The sequence below is a fragment of the Camelus dromedarius genome, chromosome 6 (assembly GCF_036321535.1).
Source record: "Camelus dromedarius isolate mCamDro1 chromosome 6, mCamDro1.pat, whole genome shotgun sequence".
Classification (NCBI taxonomy): Eukaryota; Metazoa; Chordata; class Mammalia; order Artiodactyla; family Camelidae; genus Camelus; species Camelus dromedarius.
This window is the reverse complement of record NC_087441.1, coordinates 66,211,360-66,230,103: the sequence shown is the minus strand read 5'-3', so window position 1 is coordinate 66,230,103 and position 18,744 is coordinate 66,211,360. Positions and strand designations below refer to the sequence as shown.

General features: G+C 35.4%; 1 protein-coding gene across 2 annotated transcripts in view; it reads left to right on the top strand.

Moving 5' to 3' along the window:
* TTK (TTK protein kinase) overlaps positions 1-11,326 on the top strand; it is a 39,441-nt gene extending 28,115 nt beyond the window's left edge. For both annotated transcript variants that reach the window (XM_031455968.2, XM_031455967.2), the window contains exons 15-22: positions 548-705; positions 839-990; positions 2,018-2,142; positions 3,750-3,830; positions 7,304-7,480; positions 7,832-7,916; positions 8,239-8,336; positions 9,755-11,326. In XM_031455968.2, the coding sequence (XP_031311828.1) occupies positions 548-705; positions 839-990; positions 2,018-2,142; positions 3,750-3,830; positions 7,304-7,480; positions 7,832-7,916; positions 8,239-8,336; positions 9,755-9,841 (963 nt within the window). In that variant the 3' untranslated portion in view covers positions 9,842-11,326. The remainder of the gene's footprint in view (positions 1-547; positions 706-838; positions 991-2,017; positions 2,143-3,749; positions 3,831-7,303; positions 7,481-7,831; positions 7,917-8,238; positions 8,337-9,754) is intronic.
* Positions 11,327-18,744: the final 7,418 nt, after the last annotated feature.

Here is an 18,744-nt window from a genome sequence, read left to right as displayed (position 1 = left end):
CAGTTTGACCTGGACCTCGGCTTGCTTACAGGAACATCTTGTTCCTGTCAGGTTGATTGTGAAAATTGGACCTGATCTGCTTTTTACAATCAAGCATTACTGATAGCTTACAATTAGTGCATATTTTTAAACATTCTCTACCACATAAATGAAATGGAATAAACACCATCTATGAAATGAACTGACTCTTTATTACAGCCCTTAGTCTTTAGCATTTTTTAATGTCTTTTTCTAAGTTTATTTCCCTGGTTGTAGCATCTAACAGAGTGTTAGGAATGTATATGAAATTTAAATTGCCTTTCTTATATATTGATACAGAAATATTTTAGTTTATGCCTGTGAGTCATTGAATGCCCATCATTGTAGGTAGTTCAGAATGTACTATTACTCTCCTAACATGTTTTTTCCCCTCTGTACTCAAAATAAGCGCAGACATTTTAAATTATTCACATCAATAATCCTTAACCTAAGATTCTAATAAATGTAGAAATACTGTGACAATGTGGTAAATAGCGCATTCTAAACTCTCCCTTGTTCTGCTCTATAGGTATTTCAGGTGCTGAATGAAAAGAAGCAGATACATGCTATAAAGTATGTGAACTTAGAAGAAGCAGATAGCCAAACAATTGATAGTTACCGGAATGAAATTGCTTATTTGAATAAACTACAACAACATAGTGATAAAATCATTCGACTTTATGATTAGTAAGAATTTTTTTTTTAATTTAAAAAGAAAACTGTTTTTTGGCTTTAATTCTTAAGATAAATACTTAGTAAGTCTTAATAGTATAACCTAACTGTTTATTGTTCTGTTGTTTTTGTTTGTTTTTAATGGCAGTGAAATCACGGACCAGTACATCTACATGGTAATGGAGTGTGGAAATATTGATCTTAATAGTTGGCTTAAAAAGAAAAAATCCATCGATCCATGGGAACGCAAGAGTTACTGGAAAAATATGTTGGAGGCAGTTCACACAATTCATCAGCATGGTATTTTAAAAATCTCTTCATATTTAAAATTAAAATATTCACTAATAGTCTCATCTTAGAGAAATAAACCTATAATTTTAAATTGGTTATTGACCCTTTTAGACTAGATAAACCAAATATTTGGAAGTTTATTTAATAAGGATGATGGGGAAAAACCATTTCTTTAAAACACTGTTTAAGCAAAGAATATGGGGCATGAACTCAAGTCCCCACATCCATAAAACATCTATAACAAAATCTTTCTCAGTATTAACACAGTCCATAATCCTGGGTGTCCAAATGCTTGGATTGTAGCAGATCTGAGGCCTTGGGGTTCAGGCATCCTGAAAATTGGAGGTGTTTATTTCACTCATTCTCCTAGTCATTTTGTATTGTGTATTTTTTGTGGGAGTTTTTTTTTTTTTAACTATAAGCTCTACATTCTGGTTGGTTGTTTTACTTTACTTGGTCTTGTTCTTTTTAGGGCTTCTTTACCTTTATCTTATCTTTATTTTAAATAATTGTTAATGTGGATAATTGTAAATTGTCTCCTTGCGTCTCCCTTCCTATGAGTTAAAAGATAATTCACCAGTGGTCAGGGTCAGGCTGTAAGGATGGAGGTGTCAGGAGCACTAGGTCCTGTGATGGCAGTGTGATCTGGCAGGTCTCTCGTGGGCAGTAAATCACAGTGGTGAAGAGCATACACTCTGAAAACCAGACCACGCGGGTTCAATTCATGACACTGTTTCTTAGGCTGTGTGACCCTGAACAAATTACATACACTCTTTGCCTTAGTTTCCTCAACTAAAAATGGGGAAAATAATAGTACTCACCTCAGTGTTAGTATGAGGGTTAAATGATTCAATACAAGCAACAAACTTAGAATAGTGCCTGGCACATAGCTGATGCTATATGTTTGCAGAATATATTAAAAATAAATACTAAATTTGATTGACTAAAGGAATCAACTCAGTGAGTAGATTGTGAAGTTTTTTGTGCTTAGAATATTTTACATGGTCTAATATTATAATGAATTTTTATTTTGAAGGTATTGTTCACAGTGATCTGAAACCTGCTAACTTTCTGATAGTTGATGGAATGCTCAAGCTAATTGATTTTGGAATTGCAAACCAAATGCAACCAGATACAACAAGTATTGTTAAAGACTCTCAGGTAAGACTTAATGGATGGTTGGTTATCACACAGTAGAGTCCAGTTCCTTTTTACTTGTGTGTATTATTTTGCTTATGAGGATTTTATTTTTACCTACCTCATTTTTCAAAGGATTTGAAGCCTTTTTACAAGAATAGATACTATAACTATACAAACAAATTAAAACTATGGTTAATACAATTTAGTATAGAAAGTCAAGGTCCAGTAGAAATACATCCAGCAATTTTGAATGATTTTCCTGTAGCTGAGATAGAGAAGCGGTAATGTCTGCCTTGGAAATCATCTTGGTCATTATCTAAAATTCGCCTGAAACTGTCTCAGTTTCCTGATAGCAGTCTCAGTTTGTCTCAGTTTCCTGGTAGCAACCAAAGAGAGAATTGCAGTTACATGTTTTTCACTGCCCCTGAAATCATATTATTTCATTCTTGCAGAGAAGTAAAGCTTTCCCTGTCATTTAAATTTGAAAAAAAATTCTTAAGTGGGCCTTCATATTGGAAGCATATTAATAAATACTGTACTCAACTGCATTTTTATAATAGGATATGCAATAGCAATCTTTTTTAATTGTTCTGCAATATACTTTTATTGTTTTACAAAATTACACATATAGAAAAGCCTTCTTTGTTATTTGACTGCATATTGACAAACCATAATTTTTTTTTTGACAAACCATAATTTATATAAGCAATCTTCTATTGATAGATGTCTAGACGGGGTTCCTCTACCCTCACGTGTACAGTGAAGTGCTATACACATTGGTCATAGACATATGCATATATGTGAGTGTCTGCCTAAGCCTGTATCTGTAGCAGTTGTCCCCCCAAAAACAGATGATAACAACCAAAGAAGGACTGAAAATAATCCTGCTTGGAGCCAAGACCATATATTCCATGTATCCAGATTTCTGATGTGGATCTGCCTTAATCCTAGGTTTTTTTAGGAGCAGATGAACAGCATGCCCTTTAAACAATTCTGTTTGATAGTCACTTCTTTTTACATCAAAAATATGGCTGAACATTTAGTTGTAAATCAGCTTGAAGACATCTATGGGAAGGTTCTAAAGTGCAGATATTCTATGTTTGAAAGCAGAACTGTTTATTTTAGAATAGAATGAATTCATAGTAAGGAAGGCATAATCCTATTATGGAAATTGTTGCATGATTTAGATACACATCCCATCTCTATTTGAACATGAGCCCAGGGAATACTTAGAGACAAAGCTAGATTTTGGTTGGTTGGTTGAGTTTAGAAAAATGTTCTTGGTCTATTCCAGGACAGAAATAAGTGCTTAATCAATTCCTTCAAAGTTTATGGCCATTAATATAATTTTATCCTGGACAGTTGTATGGTAGATGCCCACCATAATCTTAGAAATAGCTCAGCATTCTGAAAGGAGTCAATTTTCTGATTATGAACCAAATTTATTTTGCTGGAGTTGCAAAGAAATTTGTGTCTTAGTATTTTTGTCAGTTACTTGAGTTTTTCAGATTACTGAAATCTAATTATCTAAGTTTCCAAGAATCTGACATTCGTGTTTTGAAAAAAATCTGAAACAGAATGAATTACTTCCACTGATTCGTGTTCTCTGTGATCTGTTTGACAAGTAGGTTGGTACAGTTAATTATATGCCACCAGAAGCAATCAAAGATATGTCTTCCTCAAGAGAGAATGGGAAATCCAAATCAAAGGTACTGTAAAGGTTACTTACATCTCATTTATCTGGCACCAATAGCAAGTGGACCAGTCTCTGAATAAACTTAATAGATAACTGAAAGTTATTTCCTTAAATTCTAAAACTTTTTAGGCCATTACAGAGACCTTGCTGTCTTAAGCAGATTGTCATGGGATTCAATTTTACCCTTCATTGACTTGAGATTGTTCTTTTAATATTGTGCTTTTAATATCATGATGCCTCACGGTGAGCTCCTATAAGAAATGCACATAAGATTTTTTTTGAATTCTAAAATTAGAGGGAAAAACAGAAGACTAAATCAACTCTGATATGGACACTTTAAGTAACATTGAATTGATAACCTTTGAAGTCTTTTTTTGTTTTGTTTCAAAAAGTTGTTGGAATCCTCTCTGATGCTTACATTTATTTCTTACCATTTCTTCGTCTGTGAATTTTACATTTCCTAGTACAACTCTAGTACGTAATTTTTCCCAGCTACTTTTCCACTTATTTCACCATCTGAGTGAGCTTTTGTGTTAGCCTCATTGGTACCCTTGTTGGGTCCGTTTTGCCTGCCCTGGTGCCCACAGCTTCTGGGCTAATCTTTCTTTCTCTACAGCAGTGTAACCAAGTGGATAACAAGCACGCTGTGCAATACCTGCGTTCAAGTCATAGATCTCCTCTTCATTATCAGCTGTCTCTGTGACTTAACATGGCTAATTATTGTTGCTGTGCAATACCTGCGTTCAAGTCATAGATCTCCTCTTCATTATCAGCTGTCTCTGTGACTTAACATGGCTAATTTCCTCATCTGTAAATGAGGCTTACAAATAGTACCTGTTTTAAAAGTAATTGAGAGGGGGAGGGTATAGCTCAAGTGGCAGAGCGCATGCTTAGCATGTACAAGGTCCTGGGTTCAATCCTCAGTACCTCCTCTAAAAAAATAAAATTAGTAGATAAACCTAAAAAAACACACACACCCCAAAATTAATTAATTAAAGTAATTGAGAATTAAATGAGAAAGAATATAAAGCACTTAGTACATCGTCCAGCTCTACACAGTTGCTCCGTAACTGCTTTCACTTACTGAATTATATTTTCCTTTCTAGAAAATTGTGGCTTCCAAATTTCTTTCCAAATAACTGGCATAAAATTATGCCAAATAGTCTCTCTTTGTAAAAATTCTTTTTATATCTCTTTAGCTTCTCTTTTTCTTTGAATACTTAGATTCGTTGTCTTTCTCTTTTGTGTTTCTATTCATTAGATTTGCCATGGTTTTGTTAACTTTAAAGAACCAAGTCTTAATTTTATTTATTTATTTGGGGGAAGGGTAGTAATTAGGTTTTTTCAATTTATTTTTAATGGAGACACTGGAGACGGCACCCCAGACCTTGTGCGTGCTAAGCACACACTCTACCGCTGAACTATACTCTCCCCCTTGACTTAATTTATTAATTCTGTTTTCATTTGTTTTCTAATTAATTTCTGCTTTTATCTTTGTTATTTGTATCCCCTTTAGGTTTTTTTCCCCCTAGCTTCTGCATTTAAATAACTGCTTATTTAATTTTAGTATTCTTGCTGATAAGTAAAACGTTAAAACTGAATTTTACTTTAGCTGCTACTTATATGTTTTACTGTAGTGTTTCTTATTTTCATTAATTTCCAAAATTTTTAATTTCAGTTTTAAAATTGCTTTATTCTTTTTTACTTTAAAATAAAATTTATTTTGAACTGCATGTAGCATTCAGATTTTTTTCAGCTATCAACTCAGTACTTTATTATGTAGTATTGGTAAATGTCAGTTCAATTGAATCACCTGCTGTCCAGTGGCCTTAGTGGTTCTGAATAGAAGATAAATTTTTATCCTGACATGTGGGGTAATCCTTGACATGAAAGAGCCCAAAACCCCTCCCAATCTAGCTCCGTTCTCGAATTGCTTTCCAGTGAACACCTGCTGGCTACTTGGGATTTCTGTTCTGAGGTCTGGCAGTCACGTTTGTTCCTTCCCTCTGCTCCAGACACCTCTACCATGCCGGACTTGTGGGTGGTGGTGGTTTGTCGACATTCTCATCCTGGGGTTCCCTGGTTCTGCTGTCAGTATTTTCCATATGTTTATGATTTTGTTACCAGGCTGCTCTGTCTTCTGGGGATTTGCAGAATTTGAGAAACTGGGCTTCCACAGCCACTGCCCTTTTCCCAGAATCTGAAATTCTTTTTAATCCATGATTTAGTATTTAGAAATGGACTTAAATTTTAAGTGATTAAATTGGAGGAAGAAGAGGTTTTGTTTGTTTTGTTTGTTTTGTTTTTTAATTAATTTTCAGTTTGCTTTGTGTTCAGATAATGGAATCTATTCTGTTATGTTCTGAAAGGGATGTTAAAACCCAACTCCCTTCAAAGATTTTAATATAGGTTTTTGCTCAGTTTAGTTCTATTGAATGTAGTTTCAGTGCATAGAATTTCATAACTATCCTCTCTTCTTGGGTGACTGTACCTTTTATCACTATAAAATGGCTTTTTCTCTTAAAAGCATTTTGCCGTGTCCTCTTCCTAATATTAATATTGCTGTCTCTGTTTTCTTTTCCTGTTTTTTTTCCTTTTTGCATTTGGTTATATGGCTATTTCTTTTCTACCTTTCTGTGTCATCTGGTTTAGATTAATCTTTTGTGGAAAGCATGTGGTTCCCTTTTGTTTTAATGTGTACTGAGTATCCATCTTTTAAAAGAGGAGTCTAGCCATTCTCATTTATTATGCCCACTGCTGTTTGGTCTTATTCATGTTCTTTTTAAAGTCAAAAGTGTAATTGTAATATTGCATTATTTCTGATGAAATTATTTAATACAAAGAATATTTAGTAATAAGTAATATTTATTGAGTACTTACTGTAACCAGAAACCATTCTCTACGCTTACCCGTATCTCATGGTTATATTATTTAATACACATGAAAATATACTTTAATTTTTTCTGTTTTAGAGGTGAGAACACAGAGATGCATAGAAATACCAGCTAGTGATAAGGCCAGGATTCAAGCCCAGCCCAGCCTGGCTCTATAGTTTGTGTTCTTGGGTTTAGGATAGCTCAACTTAAATAACTTTTTAAAAATCTATACATACTTATGTATTATGAATTTATGTAAAAGTTTATTGTAATCCAGGAATTTGGGGGAAAACAAATAAATTTAAAATTTGCAATTATGCTTTTTAGTTTTATATTTTCACAGGCTGATAAGAATGTAATTTTTTTTTGGTTGAAATATTTTAATTATGAGTTTGTTGAATGATATAAAGTGAAACTCATCTCTTTTGATAAAATAATCAAATGGAATAAAAACTAGAAAAGAATGTTTTGTTGTATGAACATAGTCTAATACTTGTACATTTACTGAGGTTTAGTAATGATTTTAAATATTAGGGTGTATATGTTTGTATATATAATATTCTTTTAATTTTATATTAAAATGACAGTAACTTTTTTTTTTTTAACTTAGATAAGCCCCAAAAGTGATGTTTGGTCCTTAGGCTGCATTTTGTACTACATGACTTATGGGAAAACACCGTTTCAGCATATAATTAATCAGATTTCTAAATTACATGCCATAATTGACCCTAATCATGAAATTGAATTTCCTGATATTCCAGAGAAAGATCTTCAAGATGTGTTAAAGGTAATATAAATAGTATATGGTTATAGAATAACTGTATTTCATATAGTACTTAATGGTTTACTTAAAGAAATAGCTGAAATGATTGGAATTATGTAACTGGCCTAGATATAACTAATCTATTGAAAGGAATTGCTGACTGAATTAGCTTTTTAAGGAATGTGAATTTCACTTTGAAGATATTTTAAAACTTATGAATATTTGGGGATTTTGCCAAAATGACTTGTAAAATCTTGTAATTTCTAAGTAGACTCTCTAGAAAGCAACTTCTATAATATGATGTGATCTGGGAAAATATCAATATTGCATGAGAAAATGTGCTTTTTTAAAAAAAATTAATCTTTATGTTTACAGTGTTGTTTAATAAGAGACCCTAAACAGAGGATATCCATTCCTGAGCTTCTGGCACATCGATATGTCCAGATTCAAACCCATCCAGGTACTTCTTTAAAAATAAATTTATTACTAAATTGCTAATATAAACAGCCTTTTAACTGTAATGAAAAACAGAGTCTGAATTGGCTGTTCTTTTCCTGCCTGCTTTCTTCCTTAAGGAAGCTCCTTAATGCTAAATACAAAAATAAATGAAATCACCTTTCTTTAGCCTGGCATTCATTTTTACTTACCCTAGGTAAGGGGTTATGATCAGTGATAAATTACAGGAATGCCAGTTATTGTGCTATTATTAAACAGAATACATATTTATATATGAACTAATGTTTTTCTTATTTGATACCAGTGTGTTATTATATTTTTTACAGGAAACCAGATGGCCAAAGGAACCACTGAGGAAATGAAACATGTTCTGGGCCAACTTGTTTGTCTGAATTCTCCTAACTCCATTCTGAGAGCTGCTAAAGTAAGTATGTCTGTTCTCTGTCTACGCTAATTTTAATTGTTTTGCATAAGTTAATGAGTTAGACACTTAAACAGGTAATCCAAAGGAAAGCTAGCCCAACCATCAGATCAGCTATAAAGTACTTTTACTATATTTAATACTTAAAATGTGATTTTTGACAAATATTTATTTGATTTACATTCTTATTGTGCAGACAGCACAATTGAAAATGGATTGTCATGTAAGGTACATTCAAAGGATTACTCTCAGGTCTTAACTGGAATAAATTTAATAATATCTTTCATATCAACACCATTTTTAATACAGCTTTTCAACGGGCTTCTTCTAGACAGTTTTTTTCTTAAACCATATTTATCACATGCAGGGGACTCCTGTGAAGCTGTATGTAGCAATCAGTACATTTCTCAAAGCAAGTGTCTCAAGCCCTTGAGTCTCCCAATCTGCACCCTGATTTTCGGATCTCACCGCCATCAAACTCCTAGCCATTTCTAGAACACTATGTATGTTTATTCACCTTAGTTACTAATTATATAGTTCAGATAATGTTATTGTAAAATTATGGGAGCTTAAACTAAAAACATTCTTAGCTCTCTGGATCGGGGGAAAGCCAATCTAAGATGTTAAGAACTTGGATACATTTGTGGAGAAATTTATAATATATTCACTATTGTATTTGCATTCATATGATATAAGGTAAATTTTTTTCTGAAGTTTTCTTAAGTGCTGATAGCTAAATCAATGGCTTTAGGAATTAAAATTGGGCAAAATTTGTTTTGTAATTTTTCTCTGTATTTCATATCTCTGTGGTTTAAATTTCTACCAGTGTATTGTTTAAAGCCTTTAATAAGTAAAATTGAGGTTTATTAGTTATCTTTATCAGTAAGGTTATGTGATCCTTGATGGCAAAGATATCTTTCTTTCATTTTCATAAATTAGATGTTGACTAGCCTTAAATCCTTTATTAATACATAGATTTTAATATAGCTAATTATGCATATCTATATAATAATTGTATGATTTTTTTAAATGTCCTCTGTTTATTAGTTTAAATATCAGCTGAAAGTATATTGCCTGATGAGAATATTTTACAGTATAGGAATTTACCTAAGACTGGCTTTATTTAAGAAAAAGTAAGGGAGATCAAGAAGGCCTTGAGGATGCACATATATATTCTTACAGCTGTTGCATTTTTTCCTACAGAAAGATTATGCCACATGTCATGATAGGTGATTCTTAAGCCAAGCTAGGTGTTTAAATTTTTTAATTATCTCTTACAGTTTATAAAATAATTTCCTAATTATAAGAACAAGAGAGAAATTTATTACAGAGTAGAATATGTAAAGTTGTATTTATTAATCTGATATGATAATACATTGAATTTTAAAAGTTACAAAGCAAATTTATGTTTTTAATTTCAGACTTTATATGAACACTACAGTGGTGGTGAAAGTCATGATTCCTCTTCATCATCTAAGACTTTTGAAAAAAAATGGGGGAAAAAATGATTTGCAGCTACTCATAAACTGTCAGGTGTCACCTGTACAATGTACTGGACTTTCATACCCTTGAATCTCTTGGAGATCTCTTGAAGATAACTTCACTCTGAAATATCATTGGCAGAAAATTTCAGTGGATTATCCTCAAAAGAAAACTGTAAAAACAACCAGAAATGGCACTGTATATATTAAATTGTAGAACTGTTTTCTCTTTTATGCTTTCCTGTAAATCTACTTGATATTGTTTCACACTTGGAATAGTGGGTAGAAAACTGAAATATATTCTGAAGAACTATGTACATAAGGTTTTGTATAGTATAAAATGACACTAAAATGTCAAAGTTGTAAAATTGTTTTCTTCGTGCAAATGTATTATTGGTGTGGCAACAGAATTCTTAATTAATAAAAATAGGATTAAGGGAAAACATGAGAGTAGACCTAGTAAATGAACTTCAGGGGGAAAAATTCCAAAGGGTTTGAATTCTAAAATAGATTTCCTAAATTGTTTTATGGCACTGATAATAATAGTCCAGAGTTTTAGGGCTGTATTTGGCTCTTTTAATTCTCCCTTTGACTCTTCATAACATCTGTTGTTTTTGGTGGTCAGAGTATCATGCTGGATCCTGTGATGGTAGGCTGTATAGGGCGTGACCTCATTGTACGACTCACTTGGTAATGAGTTATTACAATTGTGGTCCCAGAATTTCTGACTCTGAATCTAACAGATTAATGAAAGATGTTACAATGTAGTATTCTTTTCCCCAATTTTTCTCTAGATTTCAATAGACCTTTTTAAATTAAGACTTTATTTTTAAAACAGTTTTAGATTTACAGCAAAATCGAAGGAAAGGTACAGAGATTTCTGGTTTAACCTCTGCCCCAAACATGCATAGCCTCCCTCCTCCATTATCAACATCCCCCACCGGAGTGGTACTTTTGTTACATTTCGTGAACCTACACTGACACATCATAACAATCACCCAAAGTCCATAGTATACATTACGCTTCACTCTTGGTACGCATTCTATGGACTTGGACAAACATATAATAACATGTATCCATCATTATACAATTATAAGAGTATTTTCACTGCCCCCCAAATTCTCTGTGCTCCAGCTAGTCTTCCCTCCGGTACCCTCAACCCCTGGCAACTGCTGATCTTTTTACTGTCTCCATAATTTTGCCCTTTCAAGTACGGCAGAGTTGGAATTATACAGTATGTAGCCCTTCAGATTAGCTTCTTTCACTTAATAACATGCACCTTCAGGTCTCTTCATGGCTTGAGAGCTCATTTCTTTTTAGTGCCTAATAGTATTCCATTGTCTGGTTGAACCATAGTTTATCCATTCAGCTACTGTAAATCATCTTGATTGCTTCCAAGTTTTGGCAATTATGAATAAAGCTACTATAAACATCTGTATACAGGCTTTTCATGTGGACATGTTTTCACCAACTTTGCATAAATACCAAGGAGCATGATCGATGGATTTGTATGGTAAGTATATGTTTAGTTTTGTGAGAAACTGCCAAACTGTCTTTGAAAGTGGTGGTACCACTTTGCATTCCCTCCAGCAGTGAGTGAGAGTTCCTGTTGCTCCACATCCAGCATTTGGTGTTGTCGGTGTTCCAGATTTTGGCCACTCTGGTAGATTTGTAGTGGTATCTCATTGTTCTTTTAATTTGCACTTCCCTGATGACATGTTGTGGAGCATCTTTTCATATGCTTACTTGCCATCTGATGTCTTCTTTGGTGAAATTTTTACTCCATTTTTGTGTCTTTGCTCCTTTGTCAAAGATCTGTTAACTCTATCTGGGCTTTCCATTCTGTCCCATTGATCTGTTTGGCTCTTCCTTCACCATTACCGCACTGTCTTGATTACTATAGTATAGGAAGTATACTATACTTGATTCCTACACTATAGGAAGTCTTCAAGTTAGGTAGTGTCAGTCCTCCAATTTAATTCTCCTTCAATATTGTGTTGGCTATTCTGAGTTTTTGCCTTTCCATATAAACTTTAGGATCTGTTGTCAATATCCTTAAGAAAACTTGCTGGGATTTTGGTTGGGATTGCATTGAATCTATAGGTCAAATTGGGAAGAACTGACATCTTAACAATATTGAGTCTTCCTATCCAAGAACATGGAATATTTCTCCATTTATTTAGTTCTTCCTTGATTTCATTCATCAGTTGTGTAGTTTTCCTTATATAGTACATTTTTAGAAATACCTGAGTATTTCATTTTGGGGTGTGCTAGTGTGACCAGTATTGGGGTTTTTATTTCAAATTCCACTTGTTCTTTGCTGTTATACAGGAAAATGGTTGACTTCTGTGTATTAGCCTTGTCTCCTGTAACCTTGCTATAGTTGCTTATTTGTTCCAGGAATGCTTTTGTTGATTCTTTTGAATTTTCTACATATATAATACTGTCAGCTGCAAACAAGATCGTTTCATTTCTTCCTTCCCAATCTGCATACCTTTTATTTCTTATTAGTTAGCACTTCCAGTATGATATTGCAAGAAATAAGGGGACTTCTTGTCTTGTTTCTGATCTTAGTGGAAAAGCTTCATGTTGCTCACTGCTAAGTATGTTTGCTCTATGTTTTTTGTAGATATTCTTTATCAAGTTGAGAAAGTTCTCTATTTCTAGTTCGCTGAGAGTTTTTGTTGTGAATGGGTGTTGGATTTTGTCAGATGTTTTTTCTGCATCTATTAATAGTGATTGTATGATTTTTCTTTTTCAGTCTGTTGATGTGTGATGGATTACCGTATGGCTGTTAGCATAACTGACACCATCTTGGGCCCTTACAGTTTCTCCTATCCTGCTAATCCTACCCAGGATTATACTGTGCAGTAAATCACTTCTCGCTCTCATCAAGAGCTTTGTAATTAATAGGTATTATTTAATAATCATTAGGACCAGGTAGCTTGCATGCACTGTTAGCCCCCAGACAATGATGAAAACCTTTGCTGATGCATTCCCAGTGCCCATGAGACTACTTACCCTTTCATAAGTCTTGACTTAAGAATGCATGTCTTTTTCCAAACACTTACCCCATACCCTAGGTTAACTATAACATTGTCCCAATGGCCCCTCGTAGTGTAGAATGTAGCTGCGGATGCTTCTGGATCATTATCTGCCCATCCCAATCCCACCTCAGGACTGAGTTACCCTATAATAAACCAATCCATTGATTATATGGAGCTACCTGCCTCATTTTCCTGTCTCAAGATGCCTTTTCACTTCACTAAGCATGCTTGTTTCCTCTGTCCTCTAACAATTAGTTGATTTTTGAGTGTTGAACTAGTCTTGCATACCTGGGATAAATCCCATTTGCTTGTGGTTTATATATATATATATATGTGTATATATATATACGTATATATACGTATATATATATACATATATATACGTATATATACGTATATATATATATACACACACACATTGTTGAATGTTATTTGCTAATATTTTGTTGAGGATTTTTGTATCTCTATTCATGAGTAATGTTGGTCTGTAGTTTTTGTCTAATGTCTTTGTCCGGGTCTGGTATTAGGGTAATGCTAGCTTCATAGAATGAGTTAGGAAGTGTTCCCTCTGCTTCTGTCCTCTGAAAGAGACTGTAGAGAATTGGTATGATTTCTTCCTTAAGTATTTGGTAGAATTCACTGGTGAACCCACCAGGGCCTGAGCTTTCTATTTTGGAAGGTTATTAATTATTGATTCGATTTTTTAGTAGATATGTACCTGTTCAGGTTATTTATTCTTGTGTGAGTTGTGGCAAATTGTGTCTTTCAAGAAATTAGTGTATTTTATTTATCAAATGGTTATCAAATTTGTGAGCATAGAGTTGTTCACAGTAATCCTTCATTATCCTTATAATGTCCAAAAGATCGGTAGTGATGCCCCTTCTCTCTTTTCTGATATTAGTAGTTTGTGTCCTCTTTTTTTTCTTAGCCTAGCCAGAAGCTTATCGATTTTTATTGATCTTTTCAAAAAATCTCTTGATTTTATTCATTTTTCCCTTGTTGATTTCCTGTTTTTAATTTCATTGATTGTTGCTATAATTCTTAATATTTTTGTTTTCTTCTGCTTACTTCGGATTTAATTTGCTTTTTTGTTTTTTTAGTTTCCTAAAGGGCAAACTTAAGTTACTGATTTTAGATCTTTCTCATATATGCATTCAATGTTATAAATTTTCCTTTATGCATTACTTTTACTGCAAATTGTGTTTTATTTTTACTTATTTGAAATATTTTAAAATTTCTCTTCAGGGTGTGAATATTAGGAGGCAGAGATCATCACAGGCCATCTTTCAGGCTCCTTACCAGTAAATGTTAGCTCTTTTCATGATTTTTTTTTCTATTTTGTATAGATTTTTTAAGTTGTCCTTGGGAATGTTGGCCTAAATTACCTTTTCCCTTGCTTCTTAAAAATAATTTTATCACATACATAAATAGTCTTAGGCAATATTCTGGTATCTCCTTAATTTGTTCTTAAAAAATCAGATGTTCTATGCAAAAATAACTTCTAACCAGAAGCCTATTTTCTACTATGTTAAATGGGAAAATTATAATGTGTTGCATGTTTTCTAAAATAGTAAAATATCTTTAGGAAAGGGACACACTATCAAGTTAGGAAGACAATGTTGCAAATATCATTTTTTTCTATTATTATATCCATGTTTGCCTTGTAAATATCGAGGCTATTTCACTAGATGCATACAGACTTAGAATTTTTTATCTTTGTGAAAAAATACATTCAAGGGGTTTCTACCCTGTAATTCAGGACTTCCCAGGACTACTGGGCACTGAGTGATGCAAAGAGAATACAAAGATTCTGTTTTTTCTTGCTTTGTCACTTTGGACGGACGGTTTTTATTTTACTTTCCCCAAAATAGTTACAGAGAACTTCGGGTTGCTCTCCATGGTCCTTCCCCTTCTTTCTGTTTTTCTCCCTTCCTGTCTGCTCTGCTTCTCCCCTTTTACCTCCAGAAAGACAGCGTAGTGTATGGAAGAGGGAAATGTATTAGTAATTACACTATTTAGTTGCTTAATAGTTAAAATAAGAAATAACCTTTATTGTGTTACAGTGTTTGTAGAGCTATAATATATGTACTATGCATAGAATATATATAGAACAATTTTGTATGTTATGATGTTAGAAATACACTAAATCAGTGCATTTGAGAGAATAAGGTGAGAAAGGTCCCTGTAGACACAGGTGAGGTAAGGAGGAGGTGACTGTGAATGGTTGTTTGCCTTCTGGCTAGGACTCCAGCAACGAATTAAGGCAAGAACACAGCTGGCATCCAAGCAAGTGAAGCAAGAACACCTAATCCCATCACCCTGGGTTGGTTACTGATCACATTTGGCATATTTGCACAATTGAGATAATACATTAATAATTTTCTACTCGTTTTTTTCACCTGCCTTTCTCAAGCATTTTCCTAAGTCATTTAAACCCTTCATAAATAGGATTTTGATTCCTGTGAAATATTCTCTCTTGTGAATGTACAAGAATATTTCCCTATTTTTTACTTTGTGTAAAATAATTCAGAATAAACCTCTAAAAAGTTGTTTTGTTTCTAAAGAACGGAAGTTAACTTCTGTCCTAAAACACAACTCCTAGAATAAATCCAGAAATAAAGATCGTGATACCATGATGGATTTGTGTGTGTGTGTGTGTGTGTGTGTGCGCGCGCGCGCATGCGCGCTATGAGCAATTTGATATCAGATTTGGAAATTGTTGAGACCTGATTTTATTTTCAAGCCATCCCTGATGTGTAGTGGCCAACCCAATACATTTATAAGTGGATTTAATTAAACAGTATTTTAGGGAGAAGACAAAGGCTGTCTAACCAAAAAATTCTGTTGGTTCCACTTTCAAGATTGATCTAGAATTCAAATGGTTGTCACCAACTTGGATCATTGCAGTAACTTCCCCACCGTTCTCTCTGCTTCTGCTCCGATCCCTGTGCACTCTGCTCTTTCCAGATCATCCAGAGATTTGCTCCTCTGCCCAATACCCTCCCACTGAGTCACGTCTAATTTAGAGTAAATGCCCGAGGTCTTGAAGGCTGGGTCTCTCCTGCCATGTGGGGCTGCATCTGGTCCGGATTAGCCACACCCCTGCCTTATAGCCCTTGGGCTTGCTGATCCTTCTAGAAAGCTTTCCCCTCAATAGTCACTAGGCTGGTCCCTCATCTCCTTGTGTTTGTTTAAATGTCATTTTCCTACTAAGGCCCTCCTTAAATAGCATATTTAAAATTATAATCCCTCCTGCTCCCTCTGCTCCATAATCCCCTTCCTTGCTTTATTACTTTTAATAGTATTTATCCTTCTAACATTCTCTGTAATTGATTTAGTTGTTTTACTGTTCATCTCCCTCCATTGTAATACCAGTCCAAGAACGCAACGTTTTTTTTTGGTTCTATTCACTGCTGTATTCCCAGCACCTAATGCAATGCCTGGCCCATTGTTGCCGCTTGATAAATGTTGGTTGAAATCATGAATAAAAGCTTTTCTTCCTGAAAAGAAAGAATTATAAAACATTTCTTACAGAGAGATCATAGGAGTTTTATTAGCAAACTGTGGCTAGCCCAGCAGACAGCTGTCACCCTGAGAGACAAAATGAGGTGTCCATCACCCAATCTGTATGACCTAGTGTGCAACATGGGGAGGTGAGGAACAAAGGATGCGCGCAGGGGCAGACCCTTTTTCCAGACAAGCCCTTGATGGACCAGGAGGATTGAATACAGAATTAGGATCTGCCTTTCCACGGAGGCATCCCATGACATACGGCTCCAAATAAAGTATTCCTATGTTCAAATAAACTAAATAAACTTAAGTCCCTGCCCTGTCTCTAGGTGCTTATTTCTGTTTCTCCTCTTCCTAAGATATGAGGAGGTTTTTTATTTTTTTATTTTTGGCGGTAGCCCAAATGTCCTGGCATTGACTTGCTAGTTCTCCCTGACACCATGGGAGAACAAATTCATGGAAGCGGTGACAAGACATGAGGGACAAGCAGTGAACCTGGTTGTGCCTGCAGCTCAGGGAGGCTGGTGAGGGTGGGCACAAGTCGCCCTGCCTCCCCACCTGCTCTGGTGCTGTCCCTATGGGGGGGCCCTCTCTGGTATGGACTCCCCAAGGGTGAACTCATCATCACCAGATGTTCTCTGCATCCAAGGCTGGAGGCTTCCTCCTCTCCGCCCACCAGGGCTGGCCCCCGTTCTCCCAAGAGCTGGAGAGGGCCCCCTCAGAGGTACTGACGGTGCCGCTCAGCCCAGAAGTTTGGAAGCATGTGGCTTAATGAGTCAAGGTTCACAGCCCCCCGGGTGGGTGTGGCGCCACAGTGACAACAGTCATGGTTCTGGTCCTGGGCAGGAATTTCTGGTTTGGGTGTGAGTCTGCACCAGTGACTGATTTGAAACAATGCTATAAGGCTGAGCCAGGCAAAGGCTTGCTAAGTAGGTCGGGTCAGGTTGGAAGACGCGGCCAATCACTGGTCACCCATTCTGCATTTCCTTTGCTCCCGTCGGACGCCTTGCTCCCTGACACTTTTGCCATTCCTGCCACTCCCCTCCCTGTGCTCTCCATGCTTACTCATCATCTCTGAGTCCTCAGCAGTGGAACCCAAGTCTGACTCCTGAGCACGGCCCAGAGCTCTCTCCTCCCTCTGAACTTATTCTGGTCTCATAGACTCATATGGTCTAAAGCACTCATCTACCCCCTGTTTCTCCCACCTAGTATTGACAGCTATCTCTTTATGTATATGGATCAATTTCCCCAAACAGACGATAAGCTTCTTAAGGTTTTATAACATCACACTCACAATGACTAATTACTTTCTTATCTTTCCATCGGTCTTTCCAAAACTGGCCTGATAATAAGAAGACAAATGGGGCTCAGAGCCCAGGAGAGACCAGCAAGCAGAAGGAGGAATGACAGGAAAACAGTGCAAGTGGACGGTTTGATTTAAACAGCACCCTGCTTCTCCTGGGAGGAGCATGTCACCCGAACGCCAGGTGATGAGTAGAAATCCAGGTAGTAAGGTGGGCACATGAGTAGGAATCAAGGGAGATGATGATGAAATAAAAATCCCCTCTATCATGTCTCATGCTGAGTGATTTTAACAGTCATGAACCCCCTGGAGCCAAGGAATTGCTTCCTCCCTGAGTCAGACCTTCCAGAAATGCCTAAGAGTACCATCTCCTTCTTAGAGTGGTTATCACTCAGGCCAACCTGTGTCACCCTGTAGGTGAAGAAACTGAGCCCAGAAAATTAACAACTTGCCCCTATGACACATGGCTGTTCATTTTCAGAGAGAAAACTAGAATCCAGATCTCCTGACTCCACCATCCTAGGCCTCTTTTTTAAATTTTAAATATCTACATCTTTTAAAAAATAATTACATTATTTTTTAAGAGTCTATATCTTAGGCATCTTTATTTTATCTAGACAAGAATAATTAATACCTAACCTGATCCCAGATTTTCAAAAGTGAGACCTAATTCTAAAACGTACTTAGTAACTGAGATGAACTTAAATAATAATGTAAAAGCAGGTGTCACAGTGACTGTCATAGGCTTGGCCTTTAATGTCTGTCTGTGCTTCCTGTCTTTGAATTATAATTCAGGTCCTCTCCTGAAAGTTTAGCCACTGTCTACATAACTAAGGACATTGGCTTTGGAGTTATTTGGATCTGAATTTGAACCCTGGCTCTGTCGTGCACCATGTAATTTTATTCTTAATTGATTACTCTTCCAAGCCTTATTTCTCTACCTACAGAATAGTAGGACCTTGTATGATTGCTCTGAAGAGTAAAGGTAACGATGCTTGAAAGTGCTTAACACAATGCCAGGCATTTAGTAAGTACTTAATAAACGAGTTATTTTTATTATTGCTATGCAA